Source organism: Eubalaena glacialis, chromosome 4 (genome assembly GCF_028564815.1).
Source record: "Eubalaena glacialis isolate mEubGla1 chromosome 4, mEubGla1.1.hap2.+ XY, whole genome shotgun sequence".
Classification (NCBI taxonomy): Eukaryota; Metazoa; Chordata; class Mammalia; order Artiodactyla; family Balaenidae; genus Eubalaena; species Eubalaena glacialis.
This window is the reverse complement of record NC_083719.1, coordinates 92,748,134-92,767,499: the sequence shown is the minus strand read 5'-3', so window position 1 is coordinate 92,767,499 and position 19,366 is coordinate 92,748,134. Positions and strand designations below refer to the sequence as shown.

At 38.8% G+C, this 19,366-nt stretch overlaps 1 protein-coding gene across 3 annotated transcripts in view; it reads right to left on the bottom strand.

The window, feature by feature from the left end:
* EPB41L4A (erythrocyte membrane protein band 4.1 like 4A) overlaps positions 1–19,366 on the bottom strand; it is a 260,033-nt gene that overhangs the window by 67,306 nt on the left and 173,361 nt on the right. For all 3 annotated transcript variants that reach the window (XM_061189519.1, XM_061189518.1, XM_061189517.1), the window contains exons 11-13: positions 8,968–9,059; positions 7,510–7,587; positions 1,266–1,387 (exon numbers count right to left, since the gene is read on the bottom strand). In XM_061189519.1, coding sequence (XP_061045502.1) covers positions 1,266–1,387; positions 7,510–7,587; positions 8,968–9,059 — 292 coding nt within the window. The remainder of the gene's footprint in view (positions 1–1,265; positions 1,388–7,509; positions 7,588–8,967; positions 9,060–19,366) is intronic.

Genomic DNA, 19,366 nt, shown 5'->3' with positions numbered 1-19,366 from the left:
GTAAAATTCCGTGAGCTCTGAACACTGAACATGGATTGAAACTGACTGATGAGGTGGTTTATTAAAGAAGTGGTGTGCATTAAAAACAAAAAATCTGAATAACCCAAATGTCCATCAAGAGTAGAATGGGGCTTCCCTGGTGGCACAGTGGTTGAGAATCTGCCTGCCAATGCAGGGGACATCGGTTCGAGCCCTGGTCTGGGAAGATCCCACATGCCGCGGAGCAACTAAGCCCGTGAGCCACAACTACTGAGCCTGCGCGTCTGGAGCCTGTGCTCCGCAACAAGAGAGGCCCGCGCACTGCAATGAAGAGTGGCCCCTGCTCGCCGCAACTAGAGAAAGCCCTCGCACAGAAACGAAGACCCAACACAGCCAAAAATAATAAATAAATAAAAATAAATAAATTTAAATTAAAAAAAAAGAGTAGAATGGATAAGAAGCTGTCATACAATAGAAAACTCACTGCAAGAAAAATGAATGCACTTTAGTATATATTACATATAACACTGATAGAAGCAAGACACAAAGGAACACACCCCTTGATTCAATTATATAATGTTTTAAAAATAGGCAAAACAAACTACTTTGTTCAGAGAAGGCTACATAAGTAGTAAAATTATAGTGAAAAGTAAAGAAATAATTATCACACAGTCAGATAGAGGTTTTCACTGGTTGGGGGGAGAGGAGAAGGTGAGGATGTGACCAAGCAAACAGCAGGGACTTCAGGGGCTGCAGGCTATGTTAAATTGTGCGTGTGTGCATGTGCACGCCCGTGTATATATTTATATATGTATATAAACACACATACACTTATGTGTATGTGCACAGGTATATAGTATGTATACTTTATGCACTTTATTATAGTTCACAATAAAAGAAAGACCAACGATAACAAAAAACTAAATTCTTTACAGACTGTTATGTCAACGGTATTTTTTTTTAAGACTTTTGCCAAAGACTTTGTTTCGATTCCAATCTCAGCTACACCAAACTAAGAAATTACGCAGTTGAGATTTTATTTAATCCCTTCAAAAAAGAGTTATTAAGTATAGTCATTAAGCAGGCTATGGTGATTCAACTTGCTTACCTGCCTGCTTATTAATAATTTCTGATGGCGTGGACATTTTCTGGGTCAAATTAAAAATTCTAGTGTTAACAATTAAAAACCTCCAGGGCTACAGTCACCACTTAAGTGTATGTTACACCAGGAGCCTAAAAGGAAACACAAGGTTACAATGAGGAGTTGGGGGGGCTCTGTGACTTACCCGCTGGCTGTGTTGGTGCTATTCTCTTAGGGTAAGTCTTGCTTCGACTTCTTGCCACGTTTTGATCTGGCCGGGGAAGTTGAATAGAAAGATCTCGACTCATTTGTAACGCTGTCCTGCCACTTGAAAAAACAACATTTTGAGTAACACAGGTAAAACCACACAGTCACAAAATTACACCACAGCTCATGGAGAATATCTGCAATGTATGGAGAGAAGAAAAAACACAGATTCACACAGGTTATAAGTATATAGGGTCTTCAACTGATTCTCACTGCAATGTTAACCAAGGAAGTAATAAACTCTAATAGGAAAGATTTTGGTGAGACAGAAGCGCCAACTGAAGAATGTCACTCGCCATCTGGTTCTACAAGAATGAAGTCACTAGCCACTAAAGTCGCTGACCTTCAACACACTCTGAAAGGAGGTCAGGACAGAGATCAGGAATGCGACTGGGAAAAAGTGGCCGAACAGGCCTTCAGATGGTTAGGTGTCTTCAGGAGAAACTTTTATGAACCCAGTTTCTTGCATCTTCTCATACTTAGAAAAGCGCTAAAAGCATTAACAGAGACATCTGCTCCTCGTGACGAGCAGCAACCTTCTACAGAGGTGTGCGCTGGACTGCACGCATTCCCTTAGGAGCAGTTCCTCAGAGCTATCTGAGAGGCTCTCTCTCAGCCTCTAGTCCTCAGTAAGCCCCAGATAAAACTGAACTCACAGCTCTCACGTTGCGCTTTTTTCCCTCAGCCGACACAAGGAAGATCTTTCAGAGGGAGAACCAGGAAAGAAAGGATTTATTAAAGGAGGAGTTAGGTTTTGATTTAAGTAGAACGACAGGCTAGAAATAGAGGATGCTGATGGTCTTCCAGCTCTACAACTAAATAGTAAAGAAATTGTGTTGGGCTAAACTACAGAAGGCAATGATTCTACGTGAATCAACACGTCCCCGTGCTGTACTTATAAGGCAAGTCATAGAGCCTCCCCAATTGGACCACTTAGTGTGATTTCACTCTGAACCCTGTGACACAATCAACCATTGATTACGCCCACTTCACGGGAGTCAGGAAGTGCCCAGGAAGATTTAAAGCAGCCTAAAACCCCATGCACAGTACCGCTTCCTTAAGAGTATGTGAGGATGCAACAGGGAGAGCTTTCCCTGGGGACAAACTAATCTACTCAAGGAACTATGTAATTTAATTTGCTGTATTTCAGTCAACATTCATCCTATGAAAAGTTTATTCCACAGCTGAATTTGAGCCAATGAACAACTCTGGTTTTCATGACAGAAAGTATCATTTAGGTACAGAGAAAATGCATTTCTAAGTATCTATCAATACTTTGATTCACCACAGTAAGAGCCACCTAATGGGAAGGAAAAAAGTCTTTTATTGGCCACAAATCCCATTCATCCTACATTTACAGAATATATATTGGTGGCTCTCTCCCTAAAAGAGATTAAATAAGACTTATAAAGCCAAATTCACCTCCTACATTCTTCTGTGAAAGCCTCCCCTCCTTACTACCTCATCCACCTTTACTAGAAATAAAGAGAGGCCCAAAACACTCATAAAAAGCAGTTTCTCATCAGGCTAAGTGAGGACATGACTTGATATGAGGAATTAAAATGACAGGTTCCATCCATGAGTGTATGTACTTCATATTCAAGACTTCATGGAAACCAGGGGGAGGGGAGGGAGTAGGGGGCAAACTGTGAGAGGTTTTCTTTCACTTGAAATTTAACTACTTTTTTTTTTCCTTATATATAATGAAAATATATGAAAATCTAATAATGTTATTTGATAAGAAAATTATCATTTACCAGCTTTCATTTTGCTGTTTTCTTTTACATATTAATGTATTGTTAATAGACAAGTTCTGGAGACTGGGTTCAAATCCCAGCGATGTCATATCCTAGCTCTCTGACCTTGAGAAACATTACTCAAACTCTCTGTATCTCCATTTCTTCATTACTAAAGTAAGAATAATACCAATGACCACTTCATAGGTTTATTATTAATGTTAAGTATTAATATTTATACATTTTCTAGAACAATGCCAGGCACATAAAAATATTATATCATTATTTACTAAATACAAGTAAATAATTTTTTAAAAATAATCAATTTGAAAATATTTCTACAGTTTTAACTATTTGTTTTAAAGGTAGTACATAAGGTAACACAAATAGCAACATCTCTCCCCTGAAAATCTTTTAAAAATTCTATATAGAGAACAAATTCCATTATTAGAAATGATTTGGAGTATGAAGATAACATCTACTTACAACAAACTTACTCTAAGACTTGGGTAGTATGTACTTCACTGCATAGAGGAAAAAATATTTGCCCTAAAAACATAACCCAATAATATGTGGACCGCTGAGGCATTTTATAATGAGATTTTACTTTATTATTCAATTTTTCCTCATGGTTTCTCTCTCAGGAGTAAAGGAGAAATGGGAAAATCATATCACAAGATTCATAAAACTAAAGTCCAGAAACATAAACTGATCTGGCACAGGCTGTACGGGACCTGGGACTGCAACAAGCTTTCTGCCCTCCAGCTGGCCAGTGTGGCACAGCCTGGCAGCCTGGGAAAAGGGACAGAGTGCAGAGCCATCTGGTTTAAAGCTACAAGCCCAGTTTAAAACGCAGCTCTGCTATAAGTGTGTGGTCTTCAGCAGATTATTTTTTAACTCTCCTAGAGCCTCATTTTCCTTATTTATACTTGTTCAGACTATTTCCTAGCAGAAATACTCCTGTACGGTATTCTTAGTATTTTCTTGTAGCAAAAAGCGCTTGACAACTGTAGAGATTTTCAGTGTCGGTGTAAGAGCTCCTACACACCCGGTGGCTCTCCATAGTGACAGGACAGAGCATTGTCCTCAGGATCGCCCACTTCCCTGCCCCTCACACTGTGGCACACATACTCCCATCCTATGATGAGAGGCACTGCCAGCAGCCCTTCAGCTTCAAAGTGAGGATACAATCGGCCATCAGTGGGGTAGAGGGAAGAGAACAAGAGGAAAGACACCTGGGTTCAAATCCCAACTTTTCCACTTAACTGGTTAAAGGTCTTTAGTTCAGTTACCTTACTTTTGGGGGGCTCATATTTCTTGTCTATACAAATGAGCATATGATACCTCCTTTGATGGGTCACTGAATGGATTTAATAAAGTAACACAGGTGAAAGTACCTGACACAAAGGAGGTTCTCAGGAGAACTTGGTCTCTCTTCCATACTTCAAGAAATGTGGAAAGCTCATGTGATTTAAGTTCTACAAGAAGGTCATCAGGGTTCCTGAGGGGTGGTTCTTAGGTCTAAGTGTCATTTCTAGAGTATAAATTCTACATAACTCATTCATTCATCAAAACCAGGAGTCCCCTACAAACTTAACAAAAGGTAGAGGCAAGATTAGCTTTTAAGGGTCTCAGAGAAAGAGAGAGCAGTGTGTAACGAAATATATAACCAAAGATTTAATCAATCTCTACTTCAGATTATTGGTAACTGATAATAAAGCAACTGTCAGATTTAAGCTCAGCCTTTTCCCCAAAATTTAATTTCAAATTTTGAAAGGATTGCCTGTCATATTTCACTAAAATTATCTAATTTGCCCCTCTTAAGTAATGACTAGTTTTTCTGTTGGATTCTCCTTGGTATTCTGCAAGCCCTAAGATGCAAGACAGAAAGTAAAGACTAGAACTCTGTCTTTCTCTATCACATACATCCCACTATAAACACATATACAATTATACACACAGACACCCACACTCACACACCGCAGCCACTGGTTATGCCGTTCGTTATCCCCCATGCTCTAAAAGCCTACAGGGTAAAGGAAGGAGCTACCTATGTTTCCAGAGCTCTTCCTTCATTCCAGGATATCTCCAGAACGCCTCAAAATAAAGGAACAGGCATATGATGTTTATTAAAGTTTGGTTGTTATTACTCTTTTGCCAATTAACAGTCCATGTGCTGGCGACCACCCAGCAGTCAGAGACCCATCTCTGCGTAAGCCTGGGTCTGGGCAGTGGGATGAAACACCTTTCTTTCAGAGATGGTGTAATGTTAGTTCTTCCTACATACAGACACTGAGATGTGGATTTCATTAAGACTTACCAAGCAGTTAACACCAGCCACAAAACTGAACAGATTTAGCAGAGCTTCCAATTTGCAAAGGTTACCTTTAATTACTTTTGTGGAAGAAATGATATTCGATATGCAAAATCCAATAACTTTCTAATAATAATTCCCAGTAACCACAGCATTTGCATTTCAATAAATTTGAGAAATCAGGTATGGGTAAATTTGTAGAAACCAACTACAGCATACATTAAACAGTATAATTACATTTTTTAACAGTAAGGATATTAAGACAGATGCTTTTTCACCAGCTTCATTTCAGTGACAAAGAGACAGATTTACACATTCACTCTATAACCCTTGAAATGTGTTATGCCCCAACTGGAAGAACAGCCCAAATACTGACTATGAGCTGTTTTTCTCAATATAAAAGTAAATACTCTTTCCTTAAATTCCTGTAATTATATCACTATCTAGAGAAGAACCTTGATAACCTGAAGTTTAAATTTTTAGATTTCAATGAATACTTTCCTACAAATATCAAGAACATCTGTAACACAATAATACTTAAGTGTTATTTTAAGTCAGCTAATGAGCAAATATCCAAGTGAATAATATGTAAAGATTAATGCACTGAACATTTAATATTAATCACTCCTTTATTGATTATCTCTGGCTTCAAGCAAGACAAAAAAAGTGGTTCATCAAAGAGAGGAATTAAAATCTGGCATATCATTATCTTGCAAACACTTGACCTGGATTTTTTTTAAGTCTCCTAAGTAAGCATTTCATTTGGTGATGTCTCCAGTGGAACTGAAAGAACAGTGTCCCACCTCCCGAGGGCCATTTCTGCACCCTGCTTGGGTTTTACAGGGCCTGGGACCGCCTCACTGCCTGAATAATACTGTAGCTCTCTGAAGGCAGAGATGGTGAGATCTAATTCTTTGTACCTCTGGGTACCTAACACCCTGCTTTCCATATCACAGGCTCTCCACTTAACAGAACGAATTGAAACAAAACAAATTCTTTTTCAAAACACAGAAGGCTCCCATTTTCAAAAAGACACAGGCACCTGCCTGCCTGCTTGACAATCAGGCTTTTCCTGTAACATGCTAACAGGCTGACTAATGGTTAAAGGAAAGGGCTCTGGAGTTCGACTGCCAGGGATTGGACCCCACTTTACTGCTTCCTAGCTGGGTTTCCCTGAGAAGTGACTTGTCGTCTCTGAGCCTTAATATGAGGAATCACATATTAATGAGGATAACATTAATAAGACTGCAATGATTAAATGAAGCAATAAATGGAATACATTTAGCACAATACATGGCACTTAGTAACTGCTCTGTGAAGTTAAGATATACTTGCTAGCATTACTATATGTAGGCGTTATGCTACAGAAAACATTTGAGTTGATCCATAATATAAAGCAGGGGTCCCCAACCCCTGTGGCCTGTTAGGAACCAGGCCACACAGCAGGAGGTGAGCGGTGGGTGAGAGAGAAAAGCTTCATCTGTATTTACAGCCACTCTCCATTGCTTGCATTACCGCCTGAGCTCCACCTCCTGTCAGCATTATGGTGAGCTGTATAATTATTTCATTATATATTACAATGTAATAATAACAGAAATAAAGTGCACAATAAATGTAATGTGCTTGAATCATCCCAAAACCATTCCCCCACGCATCCACTCCTCATCCATGGAAAAACCGTCTGCCACGAAACCGGTCCTTGGTGCCAAAAAGGTTGGGGACCGCTGATATAAAGTATACACTGTGTTACAATAGGGGATCAACTGAATGTCCCAAGAATACCAAAAAACTACTATTCAGAATATCTACTTTGTTTCATAATCACAACATAATTAGAGATAATTGATAATTGGATCAAAATGAATTTCTGAAGATAATAAGCTCTACTACATTGTAAAAACCCTAAGCTTAATCTAGCTAATGTAGAATTTAAATAATTAAACCTAGAAAATCATTTTTGTCAAGACAGTTTAATAGACTGTTATTGCTTATCAAATTCATTGGCATGTGGAAAAATAAGGACAAAATTAGATCACAAACTTTAATGTGCATGCATGTATGTGGACAGTTGAATTAAATATTTATTCATACACACCCCACACACACCCCAGAGGAAAAAAAATGCCATTTACCTATACCGGTGCTTATAACTCAGGGATCCAAACTTGCTGAGTTTTCTTGACAATGAATTTGATTCATTTTCTGGCATTCTAATGAATTTTTAAAAGAAAATTAGATAGAGACTCACAAATATACTTATGCAACACTTGAGCAAAAGCTGTGTAGAAATATGTAATAGTGCAACACTGCTTAACACAGTTAAAATACTTTATTCATTCTACATATCGGCAGGAATAAGAATCGATTATTTTTAAGCTAATACTTGACATTCTAGTATTTTATATCTGTATCATGTCAAAACACTCATACTTCCTGAAGACTATCAGATACATCACTGCCCGCACAAGGAAGCTTTTATTGTGAATCAATTTAATTTCTCTACTAAATTATCTTGGGAACTTTTGTCACTACGTTGATTTACCCAAGCCAAGGTTCTCAGGGCAGTTGATCGTATCCGATGGGGTGGCTCACTCTTCTTTGTACTTTCCATTCCAGGGTACCTTCAACACACACCTCCACGTGCAGTTCCTAGGCCCAGCCCCACTAGACGAGAGGCAATGCCTCAGACCTTTTGGGCTATATCCCTCTCTTAATACAAACTCCACAACAGACATGGGTCATTTTATAAGGCTCCTTCTCTAGCATCATGCTATTTGGGGAAACTGTTCCATGTAAATCAAACAAGAATAAGGGGAAGAGTTAATCCAGTTTTAAATTTAAAAACCAAAAATAGAGTTTCAAGTATTATCTGATAAAACTGAGTTTTATCTTTACACCATGTGACACAATGTGACACAAACAGGATCCCCACAACCCAATGGTCAATTCTCTACCCTCATCTTACGTGACCTCCCAGGAGCATGCAATGCAGCTGCTAGCTCCTTATTCACTAAGACATTTTTCTTCCTCATATTCCATTTTCCCACACCCTACTGCTTACTCCTTCTCATACTTCCCAGCTGGCTCTTCCTGGCCTCTAAATGCTGGGAGGGTCCCACAGCTCAGTCCCTGGCTTTCTGCTCCTCTCTCTTCGCTTTTTCTACAGGTGACCTCATCCAATTCCCTTTGCCTTAATACCTACGAAATTTACATGACCAACCTTGGTCTATCCTGCATGCCTTGTATACCCAGCCACCCATTCCGTACCTCCAAGCTAACAGTCATTTCAAATTTAGTACGTCCACAGTAGAACACTTAATTTCCACCAATACCAAAGCTGCACTTTTATTACATAAATGTCAAAAGCAATTGTCCTTGACCCCTTCTTGTAGCATGAGCAAAGAAAATATCTATATATGTGTGCATGTAAAAATGTTAATAAAAGAGAAACACTTGTAAATTTCTTCTTGTAGACAGGATAGAATTCTTATTATAAAAACAAATGCACATCAAAAAAAATTTTTTTAAAACAAAAACAAATGCAATTTTCATTTATTAGGACAATGAACAAAGGTTTCACATTAACATACCTAAAAAATGTATGATGTTCTACACTACACTTCCAAAGATGCTTGCAAGCAGTTTTACTTCGAGCTTCAAAAAAGAATGAGGTTTCATTGCACTGAGAGAGAAAAAGAGAGAGAATATAAATTACAGACCACAACATTCTTCAGATGACAGCCACCCTTCTAGGTACCAAAAATTCAAGTAAGCAGAGAAATTATTGTTAACATATTAAAAAAATAATTATCTCTTGATAAAAATACAAAATATAAGTTCCATGTAAATCTTAGTGCCATCACCTTTATTACCTTCTTCTACATCACCCCATGACCACGGATAATCAGAGTGATGGCACTGAAGCACTGCAAACTCTTCTGTCATCAATGGGCACCAAAACAGGAAAAATACTGACCGTGTGAAAATCAACTCCCCAAAAAAAGAAGACACCCATAAACCCAGTTTTTAACTGTATTTTTTTCAGGGATGTACAGGCCACACTTAAACTAAAGAATCTCAAGAGGGGTCGCTGGGAGGTGTGACCACCACAGCAGTGTAATCTGTGAAAGTTAAATAATGTCTCAGGACTGAGTTTCTCCATTCTGCATCAAGTTATTGGGGGAAATAAATTAAATGACATGACAGATGTGAAGTTCCATACATTAGTTATACAATTAATTTTAACTATCATTTTAATCTCACAGCTACTTATCTATTTTAATACATAAGAAACAAAGGCAATATTAGAGGTAATTTTAACTGTGCAGGAAAAGATACTATTTTTTTTTAAGTGACTGAATAGGAAACCAAGCAAAATAAAGTATCCATACTAAAATAATAATAAACCACAAGCTCTGTGAAGTTATATAATTGCTAATTTAGTCTCAAATAAAAACCAAACTCAAGTCACAAATGCAGAAGTGCCCCTGGAATAAGGTTTCCACGGATACATAAACACAAAGTTGTCAATGCAGAAGAATAACTGAAATGATTCCTCTCCCTATACACACACTTTTAACAAGGACAGAACATTTATATGCATGAAATTTCTCTCAAGTCCATCTAGAATGAGGCTATCCAATTTAGGAGTTTATTTGCAAAATGAAAGGGTGTGATGGAAACTGAGCCAATATATGCATGTTACAGCAAGGCTCTGTAATTCCAAAACCTTGTGAGATGGAGGAAGGAACTTAGGGCAAGTCCCAGGTTCTTAAGTTGGGTGCTGCTAAGTAGTAAAATACAGCAAGTGGAAAAAAATTGGGGAATTGGATGGAGGGGGAATGGACATTAAGTTCAGGTTATTTTGATTCTGAGATGCCCATGGATCTAGGAACTCAACACGCCTAATGGGCCAGTAAACATGCAAGGGTAGAGCTGAGGAGAGAGGTCGTATCTGCTGGCACAGATAATTTCACCTGAGAATCTAAAACAGATTGCTCAGGGAGAGAGCACAGAGTAGCTAACGGTGGAATCACAGTGAAGATGCTTGTGAAGCTGAAGTGAGAGAGGTCAAAAGGGACCTCAAGGCAATGGTGTCAGAGAGGCTGGAGGAGAGGGCAAGTCTCAAGTGACCCAGAAAGGTCGCAGGGCTTGAAAAGAGGTCACTGCATTTTACGGGGAGAAATCTTCAGTGGCTTTCGTGAAAGGGGTAAGGATTACAAAATTAGAGGTGATGAAGAAAAGGTGATCAATTCAGAGAGTGTTTTCCTCAAAAGCAAGAGAAACTAGGGGGGAGGTGAGAAGGAGGGGGCACAGAGGAAATCACAGAACATCCTTGGAGGCAGGGTGAGAAACCAAGCCTCCTGTCAGGAGATGGGAACGCTTAGAGGGGAATTTTTCTTCTTTTACTTTTCCTTTTTAAATATATACACATGGTACAAACACCAGAAGTTACCAAAGTGGATAACACAATTCTAACTCAATCTCCCTCCTACTACTGTCCCCAATTCCCCTCCTCAGAGGCAACCACTATTAAGAGTTTGTCATATAACATGCCGGTGTTTTAAAGTCACTGGATTATCCGAATATATAAAACACAGGTCATTAATTTTAAGATAATTTTGCTTCTGGTTGTGTATCAGGATAAGATAAAGCCAGTACATGGGACTTCCCTGGTGATCCAGTGGTTAAGACTCCAGGCTTCCACTGCAGGGGACATGGGTTCGGTCCCTGGTAGGGGAACTAAGATCCAGTAAGAGCCAGCAAGCCTTACCAAAAAAAAAAAAAAAAAAAAAAAAAGAAGAAGAAGCCAGTACAGGACAGGCTGCTCTTCCACTCCCCAATCTACCACCTTCCTCAGTATATGCACCCATCTCCCTGTCAACAACTGAAACACAAAGTGTGTTAGGACTAACGTACTGGGCATTGTCACTGACAAGAAATGGTGGCTACTAATGACTATTCTGTGACACAGATACCTTCACGTTTTAGCAAGAGCATCCACAAATAAGGTGGAATTGACATACTAAATCGAATTTTCACGAAGTGATTTAATTACATATATCATCCAGATTTCCAAAAGTGGAGGAGAAACAAAAAAATGTTCAAACTTGAAAACAAAGAAAATCTCCTTAAACTTTTCTAGGACTGGTTTTCACTTTATTCGTCACATAAACATCTGTATTCTTTTGCTTTTCAAATAGAGACCTGGTCACAGGAAATCTAACTTTGAATATATTTTTTAAAACTACCATCACCTAATGAAAGGATAAAAGGTATTTAAGATCCAACCAGAATTGGGTTTTCTCAAGTTTCTGTGGGTACAAATATATTAAAGGAAAAAAAGAGCCTCCCACAGGCTCCCTAATTACTTCTGCCCTGTGCAAATGACAAGTATAAACTCATTCCCCCAATCATACAGGGCTTGAACACCAGCTGCCTGGTTTTTGTCCCATTGTTAGCAGAATGATCCAAATACTAAAAGGCAAGTTAACATAAATTAAAAAAAGAGCCAGGTATTCGGAATAAATTCTGTGTGTTTTTGCCACATACAATAACTGCTGGCATGAATGTAACTGATGCGGCATTCAAATGTCTTTCTTTTTGAAACTGCTACCTACTAAACCTCTTCTAAAGGAACATGGACAATTAGCACCTTTCCATTCGTTCACACAAAGACAAGTAGCTGCTTAACTTCAGAAGTTCATTCCAACCTATCGTTAAAATACTTTATCCAAGCATCCAATGCTTGCTTTTGGCAAAATTCCTCAAACACCTTCATAGTTTTGGTCATTTTATGCCAGAAGCAAAGCTATGGTCTGAATCTATTTCTTTTTCTTTTATAAGGAGATCAAGTTTAAGTCACCTCTAACTCAGATATCACGTGGGGCTTCATCACACTGTGGATCTCTAGGTAAACTGGGCTCAAAGTCCCAATTCCATCATTTGTAAGAATTCAGGACCTAGATTATATGGTCGAATTCCCAACCTAACTCCCTCTGTTCTTCTCACTCTTTTCCCATCTTTGCTAGCTATGTTTCTCTTTGCAACCTTGAAGAAATCAATCTACTTTAGCCCGGCTTCTCTGAAGCGTCTTGAGTTGACTGACAGGGCCATGGAGGGGCTCACACTGCAAGATGCACAGCAGCTAACTCTCCCTGGGCTCCAGCTTCACTGCCTCTCCCACGCCCAATGGGCTTGCCACACACAGTCCCTACTCTAGCTGGTCCCTCTGCTTCCGTCTTGGGAAGCAGCCACAACTGGACAATCTGCCTTCCCCAGCTTCCCTAGAATTAACGAGGACGAACATTTTCTCAATCCTGTCATTATATATTCATCCCACCTCCACGGTCAATAGAAGTAACCTAAGGTACACTGCAAAGGTCAAATACTTAAGAGTAAAGAGATTAGTACTTCTAACAATAGTAAGATGCAATCATTACATAAATGTTGGAAAGGCCTACAACAGAGAGTTTTCTTATCAATGATCCATAAAGGCGGAGGAGAGGCTAAAAAGAAGTGCAAAGATTACAAGCCTACAGTTCTATGGGATCTTTTTTCAAATATTCAATCTTTTTAAGATTTATATGTACTTGGCAATTGTTAGCTTACTTTAGACACTAGATGAAATAAAAATCAGGGGGCTAATAGCAAATGATTGAAAGAACTTAATTACTGATAAAGCAAAGAAAGGCAAATGGTGGAACAGAAAAAAAACTTATTCTTGAACTAAAAAGAAATACCAAAGAAATATCACAAAATTTTAAGTATTAGAGAAATTCTGTCTTTATAAATGGTAAGCCTGAATGATTGCAGTTGTAAAAATTTAACTACGTTGTGTATGTGAGACAGTGGGCACGATGTTTGTTTTAATCACTTTCCCCATATTTTCCACTGCTTTCTCATCCCGAGTGCAAAGCCAGATAAAGAATTCAGAGTAACCCCTGCAACCAAAAAATTATCAATCTTGTTATTATTTGGAAAGGGAAGTTAGAAGGGAATTTTAAAACACTTGAGTAAAATATTATCTTGTTCTTTCAAGTTTTTTCTTTACAGAGTGCTCCCTAAAAAGTGTTTCTTACAACATTAATGTCTTATGATATTGGCATAAAAAGAGTTCTATGGTCAAAAAAGTTTGGGAAACACTGGGTTAAACACTCAGACCTTTTATTGAGCTAATATGTACTGTGACTCTCCAAGAGCTGGTAAGGTAGCTGGTGTTTCCCTGATCTATATGAGCAAAAACTTTATTTCAACTACTCTGGTTTAGAAAATATAAACATCGCTACACACACACCAGTTATTTTTTAAATTCTTTTTGAAATGCACATAATATGGTTTGAATTAAAAATCACTGTGCATTTCAACAGAGCACTGGAAGAATAACATTAATTTCCATTCCTACCTATATGTTGTATTCTACAATAAAAGAACAAAAACAGCAAAAATATTCCAGAACTCTTTTGTCAGCTATGTGGGTTATATTTCAAACTATACACTAAAGATGAAAAACCTTTTTACCTCTTTTACAGATGAATAAATTAATTGCTTGATGAATAATTGTTTATAAATCTTTCTAGTTCACAGAAACATAAATTACAGAATTGGAAAGGATGTGTTAGATTGTGCTGCATCCCCCCTTTTTCCCTTTCCTCCCAAGAATTCAAAAGGAGAAAATAGGAGCCAAAACATTAGAGAATATTTATATCACGTTTCAGTAAACTCTGAAAACTATTTCATTGAGCTTATTCTGCTTCCTACTTGAAAAAATGCACAGATGCAAACCCAGGATTCCAGATGGCTTACTTTTGTTATTGTTGTTTTTACTCTATCTTTTCCTCATCTTTTCTTTAAAGAAACTGTAGGATTTCCTAAAATGTCAGCATTTCTCTCCTATATTTGCAGATTTCATTTTTTAATGGTAACTAATCTTTATTGCCAGTCTTACAAATGTTTAAAAAATTTTAATAACAAATGTTACTTAAGCTTGTTAAAATGAAGGCATATCTGGTAAGATCTATTGATACTCTTAATGTAGAAAAATTTTATACCAGAATTTAGACATTCCTTCCAAACAAATGGCTCACTTAATTATGGAGAAACATACTAGCAAATGAAGCAAAGGAAACTCCATGGGCCTGGAAGACCTGAGCTCCCCTTGGTGCCTTGGCAAGAGCTATTCACCAGCCAAGACCGGTCAAGAACAAGGTGCTGCCTGAGCCCTTTCCTGTGCAAAACTTCAAGAGCTCTAAGTGCATGAGGGCAAGACACTTCTGACTCAGAGACGTGTACCAGGTGCCTGTTACAAGTCCAACTTTGGACTGGGTTCATTCAACCTCACAACAACCTTGTAAGACAGATTTTATCATCCTCACTTCTTAGATAAGGAAATGTAGGCTAAATGTCGTTCAGGAAATTGTCCAAAGTTAGAGAAGTGGGAGATCTGGACTTACACCATGCTATCTGACCACTAGTCTAGTAATCCATCACTGAATCTGAAAGACTCCAAACCACACTGTCATATGGAACCAGGATCCAAATGTTACTAACAGAGTCACACTTGTGAACACTTAGGGGAAAATATAACACCTATAGTTCCAGGTACACTCAAACACTGTAGGTGAAATGTACAATGGCACAGAAACTGCGGGTGAAGGTTGGGATGGGGGAATAAGGCAATATCTAACATATCTACACATACACTCACCCTTCCAGCATTCCTACTCCTAGGAATTTACCCCGAAGGCAGCCCTCCAACAATATAAAAATACATATGCCCCAAGTTATTGACTGAAGGAAAATTTGTATTGCAAACTATCAAGAACTACCTGATCGTCCCAGCATAAGAGATTGGTTGAATAAACTACTTTACAGACACTCAATGGAGTACTATGCAGATGTACAAGAGAACAAGAAAGCTCCCAATGAACTGATATAGAGAGATTTCTAGGACATACCACTAAATGAAAGAAAAAGTGCAAAGACCACATAGAGTATGCTATATTTTATGTAAGAAAGAAAAAAATTTTAACATGCTTATCTTTATAAATAGAAATACAAGGAGGAGGATAAACCATAAAACACTGAAGTTGGTTACCTACAAAAAGGGTAAGGGAACGGAACTGAAGGAATATGGGAGTTAGCAATACTTCTGAGTGTGCCTTCTTGCAGAGTTTTTGCCTTTTGGAAGCATGCTAATCTTCTACATCTTCAAAAATTAAAATCAAAGAAAAGAGGATATGAAGGGGGGGCCTATAACTGAAAGCAAACTGAAACAGGTAAACCTAACTAGATCTCAAATGAACCCCAAAGCCGCAGGAATAGGGAAGGAGGGAAGGAAGGGCCAACCCAAGTAAATTTTGAACATGGTATTAGACTCTATACTGTCTTGGCAAGGTGATATACATGAGTGAAAGAATCACACAAAAAAATTGTCAATTTCAGTGGTTTGACCAAAGCAATTCTGAAAATATTTGAGATGCAGTTTAGGACTGAGCACACAAGTAAATGTGTTACTGTTATTGGGAGCCATGGTTCTCCCAGGCCAAAGGAAGCCTGTACAAAAATGAAATGAGAGGGGGACTTCCCTGGTGGCGCAGTGGTTAAGAATCTGCCTGCCAATGCAGGGGACACGGGTTTGAGCCCTGGTCCGGGAAGATCCCACATACTGCGGAGCAGCTAAGCCCGTGCACCACAACTACTGAGCCTGCGTTCTAGAGCCCACGAGCCACAACTACTGCGCCCATGTGCTGCAACTACTGAAGCCCACGCTCCTAGAGCCCCTGCTCTGCAACAAGAGAAGCCACTGCAATGAGAAGCCCACGCACCGCAACGAAGAGTAGCCCCCGCTCGCCACAACTAGAGAAAGCCTGAGCACATCAACAAAGACCCAGCACAGCCAAAAATAAATAAATAAATAATAAATAAAAGCAATCATTTAAAAAAAGTGGAAATGTTCAATTAAATACAACAATAATTTTTTTAAAAAATGAAATGAGGGAAGGAAGAGCAAGCCCCGTGGGGATGGATGGAAACTGGAGGTATGGCATGAACGTATGATTTCTAAAATGTGCAGAAGCATGTTCATATGCACACGTGTGTGTGAACATATGTATTTATATTTGTACACATGTGTATATTCATGCTTGTATTCCCTAGCTTTGTCCACTAGAAAGGCCGAGAAGCAAAGTCACCCCCGTAGCAATGACCACACCTAACACCCAGATCTTGACCCTTCCCCACTAAAAGGAACCAGGGCTCTTTGGAGAAATGGCTGATAACAGACTGGATGCAGGGTAGGTACAAGATGCACCTGAAATACCAAGCTATACCAAAAAAGGAAGAAAGTGACCAAAACAATGGTAAGGGCAGGTCAAAAGGGCACAGGAGTCCCAAAGGGCTCCCACTGGCCAAATCTAGGACAACTTCAATACCAGAATAGTTAGGTACAGTAGTGTATTACAAACCAGTGAAAAAATAGGAGTCAGTCCATGCCGATAACAAATAAAAAGGGGAGAAGGTGAGGCTCTCACCTACAGCGGAGTGCCAAGGGCTGACTGATACATGTGGAGGCAGCAGGACAGCCAGAATATCAGCATTTTGCAAGCATCATAGTGAAAAAATCGAATCAGGCAAGAGTCCTCAACGGATGCTAGACCTAAGGTAAATATTGAAGAGCAGGGCATTTGCAATGAATTACATTATCTCTCCACAGATCGCTTATTACTTGCAAAGGAGAACAATAAAAACCTAGTAATTATCAAGTGGAAAATTGGGACAACCACGACTGGGTGATCACATTTAACATAACCGATGGGAGGCTGGCAGCGGTTACCATGCGCCTCCAGATGTGACACCCTGGGAGAGACACAACTTCACCTGTGCTGCTTTCCAGCGGAGAATGCAGAACCTCATTCAATCACAGGGAAACAGACAAATATGAACTGAGCAGCTTGCCACAGTTGACCCTTGAGCAACAGAGGCTTAGGAGCGCCAATCCCCACACGGTCAAGAATCTGGTATAACTTTACAGTCGGCCCTCTGGATCCAAGGCTCTGCCTCAGCATGTTCAACTAATCACAGATCAAGAAGTACCTGTACTTCCTATCCAGTGAAAAAAATCCACCTACAGGTGGACCCATGCAGCTCAAACTCCTTGTTCTAGGGTCAACTGTATTTTCAAAAAGTGGGGTAGAATTGTAGTCTTCAAAAATCTCAATGTCATAAAAAACAAAAATGCTACTAAAATGTTCCAGATTAAAGGAAGATAAGTTGATTCTACATTGGAGCAGGAAAATACTATAAAGAAATTTATTAGGTCAGCCAACAAAATTGGGATATAGAAAGTAGATGATACAAGTATTCTACCGAGAGGGCAGAAAGCAGAAGCAAGAAGAACTACAATCCCACAGCCTATGGAAGAAAAACCACATTCACAGAAAGACAGACAAGATGAAAAGGCAGAGGGCTATGTAGCAGATGAAGGAACAACATAAAACTCCAAAAAAACAACTAAATGAAGTGGAGATAGGGAACCTTCCAGAAAAAGAATTCAGAATAATGATAGTGAAGATGATCCAGGACCTCGGAAAAAGAATGGAGGCAAAGATCGAGAAGATGCAAGAAATGTTTAACAAAGACCTAGAAGAATTAAAGAACAAACAAACAGAGATGAACAATACAATAAATGAAATGAACACTACACTACAAGGAATCAATAGCAGAATAACTGAGGCAGAAGAAGGGATAAGTGACCTGGAAGACAGCATGGTAGAATCCACTGCAGCGGAACAGAATAAAGAAAAAAGAATGAAAAGAAATGAAGACAGCCTAAGAGGCCTCTGGGATAACATTAAACACAACAACATTCGCATTATAGGGGTCCCAGAAGGAGAAGAGAGAGAGAAAGGACCCGAGAAAATATTTGAAGACATTATAGTAGAAAACTTCCCTAACATGGGAAAGGAAATAGCCAACCAAGTCCAGGAAGCACAGAGAGTCCCATACAGGATAAACCCAAGGAGAAACATGCCGAGACACATAGTAATCAAATTTAGACAAATTAAAGACAAAGAAAAAGTATTGAAAGCAGCAAGGGAAAAATGACAAATAACATACAATGGAACTCCCGTAAGGTTAACAGCTGATTTCTCAGCAGAAACTCTACAAGCCAGAAGGCAGTGGCATGATATACTTAAAGGGATGAAAGGGAAGAACCTACAACCAAGATTACTCTACCCGGCAAGGATCTCATTCAGATTCAATGGAGAAATCAAAAGTTTTACAGACAAGCAAAAGCTAAGAGAATTCAGCACCACCAAGCCAGCGCTACAACAAATGCTAAAGCAACTTCTCTAACTGGGAAACACAAGAGAAGAAAAGGACCTACAAAAACAAACCCAAAACAATTAAGAAAATGGTCATAGAAACATACATATCGATAATTACCTTAAACGTAAATGGATTAAATGCTCCAGCCAAAAGACACAAACTTGCTGAATGGAGACAAAAGCAAGACCCATATATATGCTGTCTACAAGAAACCCAATTCAGACCCAGGGACATACACAGACTGAAAGTGAGGGGATGGAAAAACATATCCCATGCCAATGAAAATCAAAAGAAAGCTGGAGTAGCAATACTCGTATCAGATAAAATAGACTTTAAAATAACGAATATGACAAGAGACAAGGAAGGACACTACATAATGATCAAGGGACCAATCCAAGAAGAAGATATAACAGTTATAAATATATATGCACCCAACATAGGAGCACCTCCATACATAAGCCAACTGCTAACAGCTATAAAAGAGGAAATCGACAGTAACACAATAATAGTGGGGGAATTTAATACCTCACTTACACCAATGGACAGATCATCCAAAATGAAAATAAATAAGGAAACAGAAGCTTTAAATGACACAAAAGACCAGATAGATTTAATTGATATTTACAGGTCATTCCATGCAAAAACAGCGGATTACACTTT